We start from the raw sequence: 14,763 nt of genomic DNA on the forward strand, positions 1-14,763 counted from the left end.
GTGCGCGGCTGACATTACTACACACCGGCCTGCCTTTTTGTAACAGCTTGACATCCTTACCCAGAGGGATGTCAGTCCCAGCAGGAGCACTCAGTGTGGGCGCGAGGAGCGCCAAACCACTTCTGAAGTGGAGGCCAATCAGGTGACCAGTCAATTCTCGTGGCCCCTCAATGCTGATTACTGTCACTCCTCGCGGTGCTCTCCGGCCAACTAAAAGCTGAAGGAAAACAGTACAGATCTAACATACATTTTATTTACCATTACAGGCAAACCGAGAAAATTCGCGGGGGTGGGGCTATTGAAAGCTGCCTGTGAGTGTCAGCTGGCTTCACAACATTACACTCTCGTGCCCTCACTTCACTGGGGCTCGCGCGCATCAGCTTTCATAACAAGACACGGTTTTGCAACTGCATCTGATTTACGGCCCAGCCCTGGGACATGTTGTGGCATTTGCGCAATGACATTTTTCTAGCGGATTTCACACCTCCGAGGCAGGCAGGCAGGCACCCTATCAGACGCAGGACAGGAGGCAGCGGATGGAGGCCGCCAAGGACTCCTCTACCTGCGCCGTGATGAACCGCCGGGCTCCAGAGCCCAGGGCGCCGGGAGAAGGAAGGCCTTGTTTATCACTAGGGCTGACACAGAGCTGCTAAGCCATAGCGTGTGCAAGGTTATTCCACCCGGAAGGGACTGGGAGGATAATAAATTGCCGTAAAAATGCCATTTTAAAGTTCCACACCATAGGTCTGCTTGTTGGCCTCGCACTGAAACCGTGCTTTGACAAGGCCCATCCAAGGCCTGACAAATGATGCACGTTTATTCCGCCATGTACTGCAGAGGCACGCACCAGGAAGGAAGGTTTGCCTCCCTCTGCCTGTCCCTTGCTCTGGCTTCATAAAAATCATGCAGCAGGGTGAAATACCAGGTCTATGAAGCCTGCTACAGAGAAACATGCGCAGCCGCTTAAAGTGACAGCCAGCCTAAAGCGCAACTAACATTTTTTTTAACTTTTCCTAAAAACGTACATTGTCATTAGATTAATGCCACAGTCGCCTGCGTAGAGCTTCCTCAATATTCATATTCCTACTCCCAATTGTAACCCAGGTTTTCTTTCGCTTGCCCAGGCAAACTCTTTCCAATGCCTTTCTCACACAAAACTGGGTCCTTCTCGGTTGTAAATAGGGTCCTCTGTAAACTGTTTTCAAAGGGGTTCAGCCCACTAACTTACTGACCTTACGACCTGCTCACACCGACCATGCACTTGCTGATCACACCAAAATCAGCTTATGCGGCGCCTTGAATGTGATCTCTCCATCCGCCATCAACTGGACACGTTGCCCTCTGACCCCCAAGCCAATCCCCACACTCAGGCCTGAGAATGGGCTGCATTATAATGATGGGGTGGTGATTACACACCCGGAATTATCTTTGTATGTGGTATCAACCCACACTTACTGTCTCTGCATGCCTTCCTCATCACTGGGCTTTTTGTGGACACACCCCACCTGCTTTTGGCAGATGGAACAGTACCTGGGCTTCACTGCATCTGTTTGCACTGGGTACGGCACAGACAGACACCACATGGAATTAATTTTAGGCCAACAACGGGAGTTTCAGGTGGAACAGATTAGTGTTCAAAATGCAATTTGTCCCAAGGGGATTAAAACCTGCCTCTTACACCTGGCATCTTTTGGCATGGATACACTCTGTCTTTTTGTTTCTGCCCTCATGTTTCTCACTGTGTGCTGACGTTCGTTTAGCTGGTTTTAGGACTCTGGGCACTTTACCACTGCTGACCAGTGCCAAAGTGCATGTGCTCCGTGTCTAAAATGTAATGGTATTTGGTTTCTCCATGTTTGGCATATCTGATTTACCACTAAGTCCCTACTACAGTGCACTGTGTGTGCCCAGGACCTGTAAATTAAATGCTACTAGTGGGCCTGCAGCACTAATTTTACCACCCACACGAGTAGCCTTTCAAATCTAGGCTACTAACTAAAATAGAGAGCTGATTTTGATCATTCAACTACAGCCCCACATTCCAAACATGCAAGGATTTAAGTAGTTGCGCATAACCTGAAACTTAACACCATACTTGAGGGCACTGGTGTAACAAAACTTGAGGGGGCCGCCTGTAAGGTATGTGGAGGGCCCCCCTTTGGACTCAATCGGGAGCTTTCTGGCCAGAGTACTGTGCTGAGGGGATCCCCTGGAGGTTGGTGGCCTCCGAACACCACAGGGGCCTCCCCACACCATGGGGGCTGCGGGGGTCTTTATTACGCCACTGCTTGTGGGTGGTTTGAGGATCATAGGTGCAACTATATGTAAAGTTCGAGGAAGAGGTGTGCAATGGGCAACGAGTTCAAACTTATTCCTGGCATCTTTATTTTTTAAAGCCATGCAGTGTGTGTTGCTGTAACAAAGAGGCTCCGCTACTGTCCACACTTTTTTACTTACTATACAGTGCCACCATAAGGCTTTTGGGACCTGGAAATAACATTCTGAGATCCCCGTTTTTACCCATCTTGATCAGGACCATCAAAATTCTGGGTGAAACGCTGGGCAATTTGACCAGACAACTTCTTGGTATAGATCAAGCATTTGGATATACATAATTGATTGTGTACCAATATCATGGTATTCTGCCCTGCTTTACTTTGTGTATACACATCTTTTACATACTTAACTTGCACTGTGTGAACACCCAAGTACTGAGCGTCATTTGACCAAAATCTTTTTTAAAAAGTTATACTATTAGAACAGATTATTTTCTGTTTTTGGAACGGTCTTTGTATGACATTATGAGATATGACATCGATGTTAGTTGCAGTAAACACGCAACAAACTTAATTCATGAATAAGGCTCCCCATTTGCAGTTTTTATGGATTTTTACGGAGAAATACAGACAGAAAACAATGTGTTTTCGGTCTGCATTTATTTTTAAAAGTGGATAAATACAGAAAATGTGCTTCTTTTAAGTGGCACTTCGTACTGTCTTTCATGAATTATAGCCCAACAGCTGAGCAGATGAACAGCATGGGAAATTAAAAAACAGGTTGAAATTTCTTTAAATAACCACATGTATCCATATACATTTGTGGCATAATGCAAATATTTGCCAATGGATGTACTGTTATGTAATATTTGGCAACTTATGATGGACATCAAAGTATGAGTACACTTCTACCATTTAAATAAATACAGAACTGTACTGTTTTACAACTACATTTATACGCAAAACACAAAATAAATATGGATAAATACAGAAAAAATGGCCAAAAAATAAATATGGCTAAATACAGACCGAAATGTTATAAAAATAAATACCATAAAACCGGGAGCCCTATTCATGAATAATGCAATGCACTGAATCTTTGCTTTGTATACATTTAGACTGCCTCAAATTCTTGGTGAATTACACATTGTGGGTAAATTGTGATTCATTGTATTATTAAAATGGGTCTCAGCAGAGGCTTAAGTAGAAAGAGCTATTCTTGACTTTTTTGTGTAGTCACTCCACATCCATTTGTTATTTGCTAGGGATAATGTTGAAGGAGTAAGGAAGGAACAAGCTGTGAGTAGAGTTGAACAGGGTGTAATGTTACTTCAGTTATCCGTGCTGTTTTGTCACTTAATGCCCATGGTCTGCTTCCCTCTAAGACAGTATTTCCTAAACTGTAAGTCCTAACCCGCTGGTGGGTCAGGAGCCAAATTTTGGTGGGTCATGATAGTCTAAGAAATAATTAAAGATGCCTTTAAATTATGTATTCATCTTGTCACATTTTTTGCGACTCAAAGAAAGATATCAAATATCAGGCTACGTCTTCTGACAAATTTTAACACAAATGGCTCTGCACTCAGCTAAACATGTAAAAGCCTTATAAATGGATATCAGTGTCCATGGTCCGTCCCACGTAAGAAGAAGATGGTATCTCCCAAATAAAACACGTTGTTAGGCGTCTTTCTTGGAAAAAGAAGTTTTTTTATTCTTTGTTCTTTTATTCAGTAGAAATTCCTTAAAATCACAGCACACTTTGGCTATCAAATGTGTGCTGTGATTTTAATGAATTTCTACTGAATAAAAGAACAAAGAATAAAAAGAACTTATTTTTCCAATAAAGACGCCCAGCGACATTTTAATTTGGGAGATACCATCTTTTTATTTTATGTGGGACGGACTATGGACACGGATATCCACTTATAAAGCTTTTACATGTTTAGTTGAGTGCAGAGCCATATGTGTTAAAATTTGTCTCGGGGAAACTTCTTTCTCCATTATTGGGGGCGTGTGAGGGTCAGGTCTCTGGCTCATTGCACCACGTTTTAACTTTGTTTTATAGCCACGATACGGTAACGACTGGTGCAGGAGTTTGCTGTCCTGACCCTTTTTCTCTGTGTGTTTGTCTTCTGACAAATTGCTGCTTTTTTAACACATGGATTAGTGCGTACAAACTCCTCTCACTTTGCAGTCAGAGAAAGAAAAGTAAAGCAAATTAAGTGCCATTCTTGCTGGGATACAGGTGGGTGAAAGGAAAGGCTGTAGAATGTCATTTTTGTACATACAAAAAATGTGCATACCTCTAAATGAACTGTACACATTCATCAGTTAGGAAAACAAAATCAAGCAACATTTTTTCTATAATTCTGAAGTGTGACAGAAACAAAGGTTTTAATAAGATCAAATTAAGACACTTTACTTTGTGGTGCACAACTGACAAATATTCCCTGAAATCCAAATTCCACACATCATCATGTTTTGTGTAATATAGTTTTATCAGTAAAACTTTGTACGTCCGTGAAAATTTAGTGGCCATTTCAATGGAATTGTGCTGTCTGTAAATGTCGGTGCAATAGCTCATGATGCTTTAGTTTCAGTAAAAATGTTCCATCCTTATGTCTATTAAAGCTTGGTAGGTCGCAAACGTCTGTTCTAAACATGGGGTTGTGGTTATAAAAGGTTTGGGAACCACTGCTCCAAGAAATATCCCAGTACGGAACTCACGTGTAAAACCAACTCTTTACGGATAATAGACCATATAACAATGATATTCTGTTTTGGCCTAAATTAAACACTACAACAACAAGTTGAATGTTAAAGGACTTTTAAAAAAAATATGTTCCTATGCAGTAAGAAACTGTTCTCTTGCATTAGATCTATCACAAACATGACCCACTCTTCTATTGTCCTGGAACCACACAAGGCTGTATTGTATCACATTGTAATGTAACATTTCTTTAGCCCATTTCTACCCATTGATGAGGTCCGAAGCGTATTCCTGTTCGTCAAGCGAGTACCTCCTCCATTTGTTTTGCATGATTGCAGAAAGGCATTGACTTGAGTCTGAGCTAACAGTGGTGTGTGTGGTGTGGTGCAAATACAGCGCTACCAGTAACCAGCAGTAGAAGTAAGAACAGTTGAATCTAGAATATGGGAATTGACGCATACAGATCTCTTTTAGTTTTCTTTGACAGGCTTTTCACCCTTCAGGGCTCGATGTGTACCAGTGAGTTACAGTAACACCTCTTATTCTCAGGAGAACGTTAAAATGGCAAACCTGTGAGGTGCAGAGTGAAAGTTGATAAACAAGTTGGAGTGAGTATGAATGGTAAGTGGACCATGCACTTCTAATGTTTGACAGACTAGGGAAAATGTTTACTTCTTACAAACACCTCAACTAGACGAAGAATAATTTTGACCATATATATTTACACTTGCTCCTAATGCTTCAATATATGAATTACTAACATTAGTAAGTATGACAACATGATTCAGACAGTGATTCCTGCTGAGGTGAGGTTGCTACCATGTGTGTTTATTGGAAACTGGGACACTAGCATTAAAATTAAATGTATTTTTTTTGCACATGATGCTGTTCTGGCCAGATTTCTGACTCTCTAATTCTTCCAAAGCGTACACTTCATTTCTTGTGGCTATCCACCATGAAAAAATAAAGTAAATCAGGTCTTTGAGAGACAAAAATTGCAAGGTGTCTGAATGTTTTGAGTATGACACACATCAGCCATTGAATCCCTTGTACCTCTAAAGAGGAAATGTAAATGGTTCCATAGGTCGCAACAGAAATGTATTGGGCATGATTTAAATATCAGCAGACAGGTTATTCTATCACAACTGTGACGGCTATCCCATCCGCAGAAATCTAAATCCCATAGGATATTATGGGATTTATATTTCAGCAGATGGTCTATCTGTCCCCCGTTTTGACAGGATAACCAGTACGCCGATATCTAAATCAGGTCCTTGGTCTGACCCTAGTCATAAAGGTATCCCAAGACGGGACTGAATGTCAACTCGCTGGCTACTTGCTTTTATCATCGCTATATGAACTTCTTTCACTGACATGGTTTGATGCATGCTAGTCAGTACCAAACTCACTTTTTCTAGATAGCTACACCACCCCTGATAATTCTCTCTTTTCAAAAAACCTGCATGAATGAAATGTCCTTCTTTGTTGAGACACACAAGGTTGTGGAACATGGTGCCAATGAGAATTTGGACCGCAAACAACCATGTACAATTCAGAAAAGCAATAAAGACCCCTCCCCCCCCAATTCAGAAATAAAAAGCCCAGTAGACCACAAGCTTGGCAGGTTTGTACAAACAGCATGCAAAGCTATCCCTGGCATTCCCTTCACTAGAAATTCCATATGTATTTTCTTAATGCCAAGGTTGAAGCACACTTTCTGAGTTTCATGCAAGGAACGAAAAATTACACTGTAAATTACACTGCAACCAACACCTTGGTCCATCAACATACTCTAATTGGTATCTACCTAACTGACCAGTAGGAGAGTCCTTCAGACATCAGCAAAAGGTAGAAAAGGAGTATATGAAATGCACTTTTACAACAGCTCCTATGCAATTACTGGTTTGCTGGTTATAACCACTCATTAGATCATTCTACCCAATAGTCTAATTAAATGCATACTGCATATTAAATTCCCTGTTCACACTCATATTTTCTTGCATGAACTAGTACCATTGCAAAAATATACGGTTGTGCAAGTGAACTGTTAATGAACGATTCCATCAATACGCCCAATTCTGACCACAACCTGCCTATTCACGCTATGAAAACTGGCTTGTTGGAGCCTTTGGGAGCTGGGGTTTTTTGTAAGGCGTCCAGAACAATGCAGCCAAATTAATCTCCAGTAGATAGAAATGTGATCAGTTAACACCAGTCAACTGTGATAAGTAGCCACAATCAAGATTATAGGCATCTCGGGTGAATTGTATTTCACCCAAGATGGCAAAGAAGACTAATGCATGCCAGTAAGAAAGGCCTACAAGAAACAAATCCTCTTACTTCCTGTGCATCAGGGCAGGATGTTCAACATAAGCCCTGTAGGGTCAGTTCCATGCAAAATGTTCTGAATATCCAGGTAAAATACATTTGTAAAAAGAAGATGATGGGAGAAATGCTGAACAATGCAGAAATTCATCCCAAGTCACAGATCTGGGTTTAATCCTGCATTTTTTTGCTCACCACGCTACCCCGGTTTGGACCGAGCCATATGCAAATCAGTCTTGACCCTGCTCCTCATGGGAACAATCATGCCTGAACTGCCAAACCCGGTCCTTCCAGGACTGGAAACAAGCATCCTAGGACTGCTTTCGGGTATCACCCCTGATCAGCCAGGCTAGCTTAACTCCAGTGTCATGGAGAGCACGGGACCCACGTCTGGGCACGTTCTTGTTTGCAAAATAAATTTGTATACAATTAGTATAAATTGAAATAATTTGCATCACCAGTGGCTATCCTAAAAACCTGGCGTGGATCTGCCCTTCGGGACTAAGTTGGATACTCCTGACCGAGATTAATCCTAATATACCGAAAGATACCTGAGCAAATGGCTACTTGGTACAGTCCTTGTACTTACTCAGAAGACACCAGAGCAAATGTAGCATGCAACTCACTCACAAGCACATTCACCTGGATTTCTGCTGTCTCACTTATCAGATATGGATGGCAGTGTGTTCTAAGATCCATATACATGGGGTGTGGAGCAGTCTTACACAGTAAATATATTTTTGTTGGAAAGACAAATATCTCCTTTCATTTCACCAGTTTTAACAAACAATAAAAGGGCAAGCATCATCATGGCACCAGAAAACAAGATCCATCTGTCATTGCTGAATTACCCTTCGCACCCTCTACATAGCATCTCTGCTCCCCAGACCCCACCACGCACTGCACAGCCTCAGCCATGTACCAGGACATTTAAAAACATTCTATGTTTTTCAATGCTATATTGACTTTTGCAAAGCATGTAAGGTGCTTCTGTCTAATGCCTTTGCCACCCTTTAGCCTATGCTCCACTAAATCAGTGATACATTTAGATCCATGTAGTGTAGAGTGGCCAAACTATTTAAATGTGTATTACATCACTTTCCTCCGATAATGAAGGGGATTTTACAGCTTCATTATATGAAATATTTGCCAGATCATTCTCCATTTATCCCCTGTAGGTTTCTGTTTCTATTGTTTGTACATCAACAGCTTCAGTTAGACCCTTAGGATTTAACCACGCAATTTAACCTCCAAGTAATGTCACATCACCACATGAATATTCCCCTTGGGATAGGGTGTAAAGTGTAGGGGAGCCCCTACTCCACAGGGTTTTCATTCCACATGGTGAAAAGCAGAAAAACACTGCCACACACCCAAGGCCCGAAGTTGGACCCTGATGGGTCTATGTCTGAACTGTCAAGGGCCATCTGGCCCTTCACCTCCATCCCTTCTACAACAAATTATTCCAAAAAGTTCCTACCTGGTTTCTGTTTGTAACACACCTGTGTCCCCTTCTCTGATCTATAGGATTCATAGCATATTTGAATTCAGCTTCTGGTGCACACCCTCAGTAGCGGACAGACCACCCATTCGCTGCTTCCTTAGGATACAGGCAGCAAACAGTCTCCAGGTTTACTTTTGCCTACTTTTTTGTTTCTCTGGGCTCCTTTACTTCGCTTTTTCTTTTCACCTCTACTACTTCCAAACACCCTATACTCCTGCCGAGAAGGAGAATTTGCTTATTACTTTCTGATGAAGCACCAACTGCGATAGTGGGCTTTGAGCAAAGAAAACTGTCAGAGACACACCACAGACACCCAGAGACATTTTAAAGCTAAGATAGAGTGGGCACCGGCCTGGGGCCCCAGCCTTTTAGAGCTCCCGCTGATAGAGCCACTTTTATTCTAAAGACAGTCCTTCCCTGATGACCTTGAATGATTCTTAAACATAGATTCTTTTAAATACATTTTTCCTTTAATGCAATTTTAATACGGGTAATCTGTGGGAGTATATTACAGAAATTTTACAAGGAAATGCAATAAAAAAAGGTTTTTTTCGATCCAACCAGGACCTCACATATGAGAAATGGGAGGGGCGCCACAGAGATTATTTGCAATGCCCTTAGTGAGATGCTGCTGTATTACACTATTGAAAACTAAGATTACAGTCCCTGAATATCAGATGGAAACACATTGAGAATTTGGGCCAGTGTGCATGGGTAGTGTGCATGACCTGGCCAAAGAGGGCATGAAAGAGCTGTAATTGGTAAGCAAGGTGGTAAATTCTGTTTCACTCGGGGAATTGGCGGAACTTGGGTAACTTTGCGTTCCACGGAGAACGCGGAATTGCCAAAAATTCCGCGATTTGCGGCTTCGCGGAATTTTTTGCTTGTTTGCGCTTTCAAAATACGTGTTCGTGAGATATTTCTCCCCGAGTACGCAAACAGCATTCACGAACAGGAAGAAAGCATTGCGAATGGGTGGAACAAGCAATTCCGAATGTTTGCGGAACTTCTGCGTGATCGCTGAGATTTTTTGCCGTTTTGCGGAGATTTGCGTAGCGCGACTACGCAAATTCCGCCCACGTCTAGGAATTGGTTCCGAAATTCAACAGGGGCCCCCAAAATACGTTTGGCCCAGGGCCCCCAAAATCCTTAAAATGTCCCTGCCGAGCCTGGGTCGTCGTTTTTGTTATCCTCAAATAATGTCTTCCTGAAATGTGTCAGTGACCTACTGCTTCCAAAAGACGAAATGGGAAGGACATATCTGCTTTTACAATCGACACCAACCAAGTAGCTATATTCAGATTAATTTCAAACTTAGAAAGAACGTTTACTCAGTATGCCCTAGATAAAAACATTTTATGTCCAATTGTAAAGTCCTATGTTAGACTGGTAGTCGTTTTCACTCATTTTAAAACGTTATTTTCTCCTACAGTTTCAAATCTTTGAAAGAAGATGAAAACAAAAAAGAAATCACCATTCTACCAAAAGCAAGTGCTATACCCAAATATAACATTTCTCCTAACAGAAAACTGCATCGAATTTGTGGTAAACGTGCTATCATTCTGGGAAGGAGGACACACTTGGATTTGTACCTGTAGCCCTCACGCTGATCTGAGCAGCAGGCGCTGAGCTCACTGAGCTAGCTTGCTCGCACCACTGCAAACTTCCAGGACAAGAAGGCTCTGGCTCAGGAGTCTCTTTCCTTTGCAGCAGCAAATAAACCACAAGCCATTCCGGAAAGCTCAGCTTCATGGGCCTGTGCTTCGCGCTAGGGTGTGGTTTGTGCGGACAGGGCGCTACAGCGAGGTCTTTCGCGTTCATGGTTGAGTCAGGGACAGTTATTTATTTACCACATCTGTAGATTCATATTAGTAAGAAGAGCATGGCTTTCATGGCACATCCCCTGAGTTTGCACATGTTCACCCCTTGTACTGTACAGATGGTCGATTGTTGGCACAGAACATCCAGCAAGTGAAATTGCCAACAAGTCCTGCAGACAGGCACTCATTAAAAACGGAATAAATGTCAATGCTTAGGCCATTTCTAAATAAACCAGACACACCTGGGGAACATTCAGGGTTCCCTCAGTGTAGTAGTAAAAAAATAAATAAAGGGGGGTGGGGGTGGTTCTTACGCCACAACGTCTTTCGATTATATATTATTGTGCGCGGTTGCCTCAGAGTACAAAAATAAATGATACCCGTTTTTTTTCACGTACCCCAAATAAAAAAATTAATTTTAAGCTCAAAAACTCCCATGGCCATTTAATCCCCGTCATTAAATAACTTAGGTTTGGTTGGAGGCAGTGGGCGGTTCTTTCCTACTCTGAAGAAAAGGAACGCTATATAAATCTAAACTCTGAGCAACACATCCAGCATTAACATGTTCCATAAAACAATGCCAGCCTCAATCATGGCTCAAGAGATGCCAACACTCATCCTTTCATAAAAGGATGTAATTGCAACAGAACATCTCATAAACCCCATCCATGGGGCAAATACCGAGGAGAAACTTAATAGGACAGGATCTTCTCCAAATGTGCTGCAATTGATGAATTAGGTTTATTACAGAAAGCACCCAAATTCAAGACTTTAATGAATGCAGAGGCACCTGTCCCTGACATGGCGAAGATGTTGTCAGCTATGGGGGCAGACCCCCCATTTCAGGAACAAGGCATGATCATGCACAGATCACGTTATTGCCACATGCCTAACTTCCCTCAAAGGCCAGAAATTGGGATAAGTTAGAAACACACTAAAGACCAATGCCGTTCACAGCGTGTAAAATGGGATCACTGCGTCCTCTGTGGATACCACTCAGTTTTCAATGCAGTACAAACATTCTTACTTATTTGCTAATACAAAGCATGCACTATGACTCATGCCTTTTTCACAGATATACGCCTCAAATCCATTCTCAGCTTCCTACATGATTACAAATGGGACCAAGAAAGTAATTGTCGAAGCCAAAAAAACTATCTTTTTTTAAGTGTGTTGGGTAGCAATCGAATTTCGCACTGTACACTACAAGCTACCCAGTTCTCAATCAACATGGTAGATTGTATAGATTTTCCAGAGAAAGCACCTTTGGCAATGGCCACGGGAACTGTAATATCCTAAAGTCAGCTACACCAGTAACGTGAAGCGGATGGAGATATCTCTGACAACTCTTGACCTTATTTCCCCATCAGCGAACACTGGCAACTTGAGATGCCCTTAAGTATGGCCGCCAACGCTGGGAGTTCAAATAGGGGGCACGCGGAGCTCTCGCTAGTAACAGACTCAAATAAAAATATACGAAGTCCTACTTATGGGAGAAAGACCCTTTGACAGTTCAATTTGCAGAAGTGCAAGGCACAACCTCTTCATTCATTCCAAGAAGAAACTTAACATTTCATAAGTATTCATTGCTGGTACTCCCATTATTCCACCTATTGATACATTTTATCAAAATGACAAAGAAAGATCTGAAGATGGCTCCATGCTCAGCCTTACAGATTGCACCATCTTGGCAAATTAAGACATTATCGCTGTTAACGTTTTGAAGATCTGCGGTCCTGGCTCTTTTAGCCTGCACTACCATAGTAGAAATTCTTTATTTTCGCATTTAAGGTACCTAAAAAGAGACAGCCAATTCTAACGACTCCCTCTGTGGATTTTTGTCGGTGTATGCATGCACATCTGGCAGTAGTAAGACAAACCATTTTTACCCATGCATTGAGACATTACTATATTTACAGCATGCACCCAGGTACGACATGGCTCAAGATCTGCTCCCACTAACTTACTGCGAAAGTGCTCAGAGGCGTAGTAGTACACATCCTCGTAGCCCTCATGGTAGTCCTCCTCTGGACGGTACTTCTTGCCCTTCCGTCTCCTGGATCTTCTTATTTGCTTAACGAAGCCCCAAAAACGCTCCATCGCCACAGTCTAGAAAGGTCAGAGGATGAAGACTTGCGCCTTGAAAAGGGGGTCCAGGTGCATGAATTCCAAGCACAGGGTGGGGTCGGCAGTGTCACCACTCACAGAAGAACTCCAAAAGCTTGAAATCCTAGCACGAGAAGCTCAATAGAGTCACAGCTCTCAGAGGGGTACGGATTCCCAACACAGGAGGGTGGGGTCAGACGTATCAGTAAAAAGGCGGGTTTCCAATACGGTCACTCAGGAGGGGTCAACATTCACAAAGGGTGTGACATCCACCCAACCCCAGATGCACATCAGTCTCCAAGCGCTCAGTGAATACGAATTCCCCACACAGAATGCTCAAGAGTACCACAAATCTCAGATGGGGGCAAGTAGCATGAATTCCCAAACACAAGAAACTCAAGTGTCAGAGTTCAAAGTTAGAGGATATGTGCCTTTGGCCAGATTAAAACTCCCAAATCAGCCCCAATAGCGTGAGTTCCCCACAAGCGAGCCACAGCACAACTTTCTCCCCATGACTATGTTCCATGGGCATGAAATCCAACACACTGCTCCCAATCTTGAGTCACTGCTCTTAAGTGGGCTGCAGTGGCATGAAATCACACCACAAGAGGCCAAATCTGGCGTGATGTCTCAAAAGAGATCCAGCAGACGTAATTCACTCTACAGAATGATCAGGTAAATCGCAACTCTCACGTGGAATCAGTTCACCAACACAAGGCTTCACGATGCCCCAGCTCTCGAGTGGGCTGCAGTCATGGACTCATAGAACAAAGGGTACGTCCAGGTCGTACCTCTTAGAGCCTCTGGGTTACGCAAAACCTCCAGGATGCTAAGCCGACATTTGACCACTTAAACCAACATTGGGTCATGGGTGGAACCCATAGGAAGCCCAGCCCACGTTAAAACTCTGAAACTAATGTGCTGTGACGGGCTACACTATAGAAGTCCTGGATACGCTCTGCAACAGGCTTAGGAAACATAACATCTCAGAAGTCGAGTTCCCCACCAGGGATAAGCTCTGACAAACCATTTTATGCCAAAGATCTGAAGGGGCTCCCAAAGAGGCGCCAAGGCACCCCAAAAAAGTATAAGACGCTCACGCTGAGAAAATTCCAGTCTAGATAGACACACCACTAACTGACTCCACACAATTTACTGGTGGAAAAAAATACAAGCAGACGAAATAAACTTGCAAGTTGAAAAGTAAAAACCAGAGTAAACTGCTATTTCTAAAGACTAAGCAGACAATGCCCAAATAAACGACTGAACCTACTGGTCAGAAAAAGCTACTTAAATCCTTCGAATGAAACAAATAACCAAAATACGATGGAACACAGCAGAATTGGAAAAAAATAAAACAGGCAATTTTTGGAAGAAATCAAACATCACTATTATATGATGAAACACATCTAGAAAGCAAAAAAAGCTAAACTAAAATAGTTAACAATCTAAAAAAATATATATATTAGCGCAAAATATCTGAAATCCACTTCCAGGGAGCAATAGCATAATGTAAAGTGTTGGAGAGCCAGTCTTCTCGTGCAGCTGTGCAGGAGAGCCGTCCCACCCGCACAGAGTTCACCCAGGTACAGGCGGAGCAGGTGAGGCGTGCCTGGGCGCTGAGGGGTGTCCACAGGTCCCAGACAGAGAGGAAGGGGGCGCTCAGAGGCTCAGACACAGACTGCCACCCTTGGCACCTCCATCCTTCTGAAGCGCGTGGCGGGGGGAGGCTTGCCCCACAGGTCGTTCAGGGGCGGCAGCCCGTCAGGAAGGCACCCCGGCGGCTGAAGCAGCAGCGTCCCTCCCGGCCGGTGCGGCTCCGCCTGCGTCCATCCTCTGAAGAGCAGCCAGCGCAGGGGGAGCGGGCAGAGCCCTCAATGGACCGTACCACTGCCCGCGGAGGGGAGGCAAGAGTGCTGCAGGACCCCGTCTCCACCAGGCGCCAGGGTGTGCGGGGTGGCAGGAGCCGCCCTTCTCTCTCGGCCCCTTTGTCCGTGCCCGTGGTCCAGGTGCGGGTGCGCA

The 14,763-nt window shown here is 43.4% G+C and overlaps 1 protein-coding gene across 8 annotated transcripts in view; it reads right to left on the bottom strand.

The window, feature by feature from the left end:
* Positions 1-14,392, bottom strand: part of GRIP1 (glutamate receptor interacting protein 1) — an 819,646-nt gene extending 805,254 nt beyond the window's left edge. For all 8 annotated transcript variants that reach the window (XM_078676427.1, XM_078676419.1, XM_078676408.1 and 5 more), the window contains exon 1: positions 12,603-14,392. In XM_078676427.1, coding sequence (XP_078532553.1) covers positions 12,603-12,735 — 133 coding nt within the window. In that variant the 5' untranslated portion in view covers positions 12,736-14,392. The remainder of the gene's footprint in view (positions 1-12,602) is intronic.
* Positions 14,393-14,763: the final 371 nt, after the last annotated feature.

This window comes from Lissotriton helveticus, chromosome 1_1, assembly GCF_964261635.1.
Source record: "Lissotriton helveticus chromosome 1_1, aLisHel1.1, whole genome shotgun sequence".
Lineage (NCBI taxonomy): Eukaryota > Metazoa > Chordata > Amphibia > Caudata > Salamandridae > Lissotriton > Lissotriton helveticus.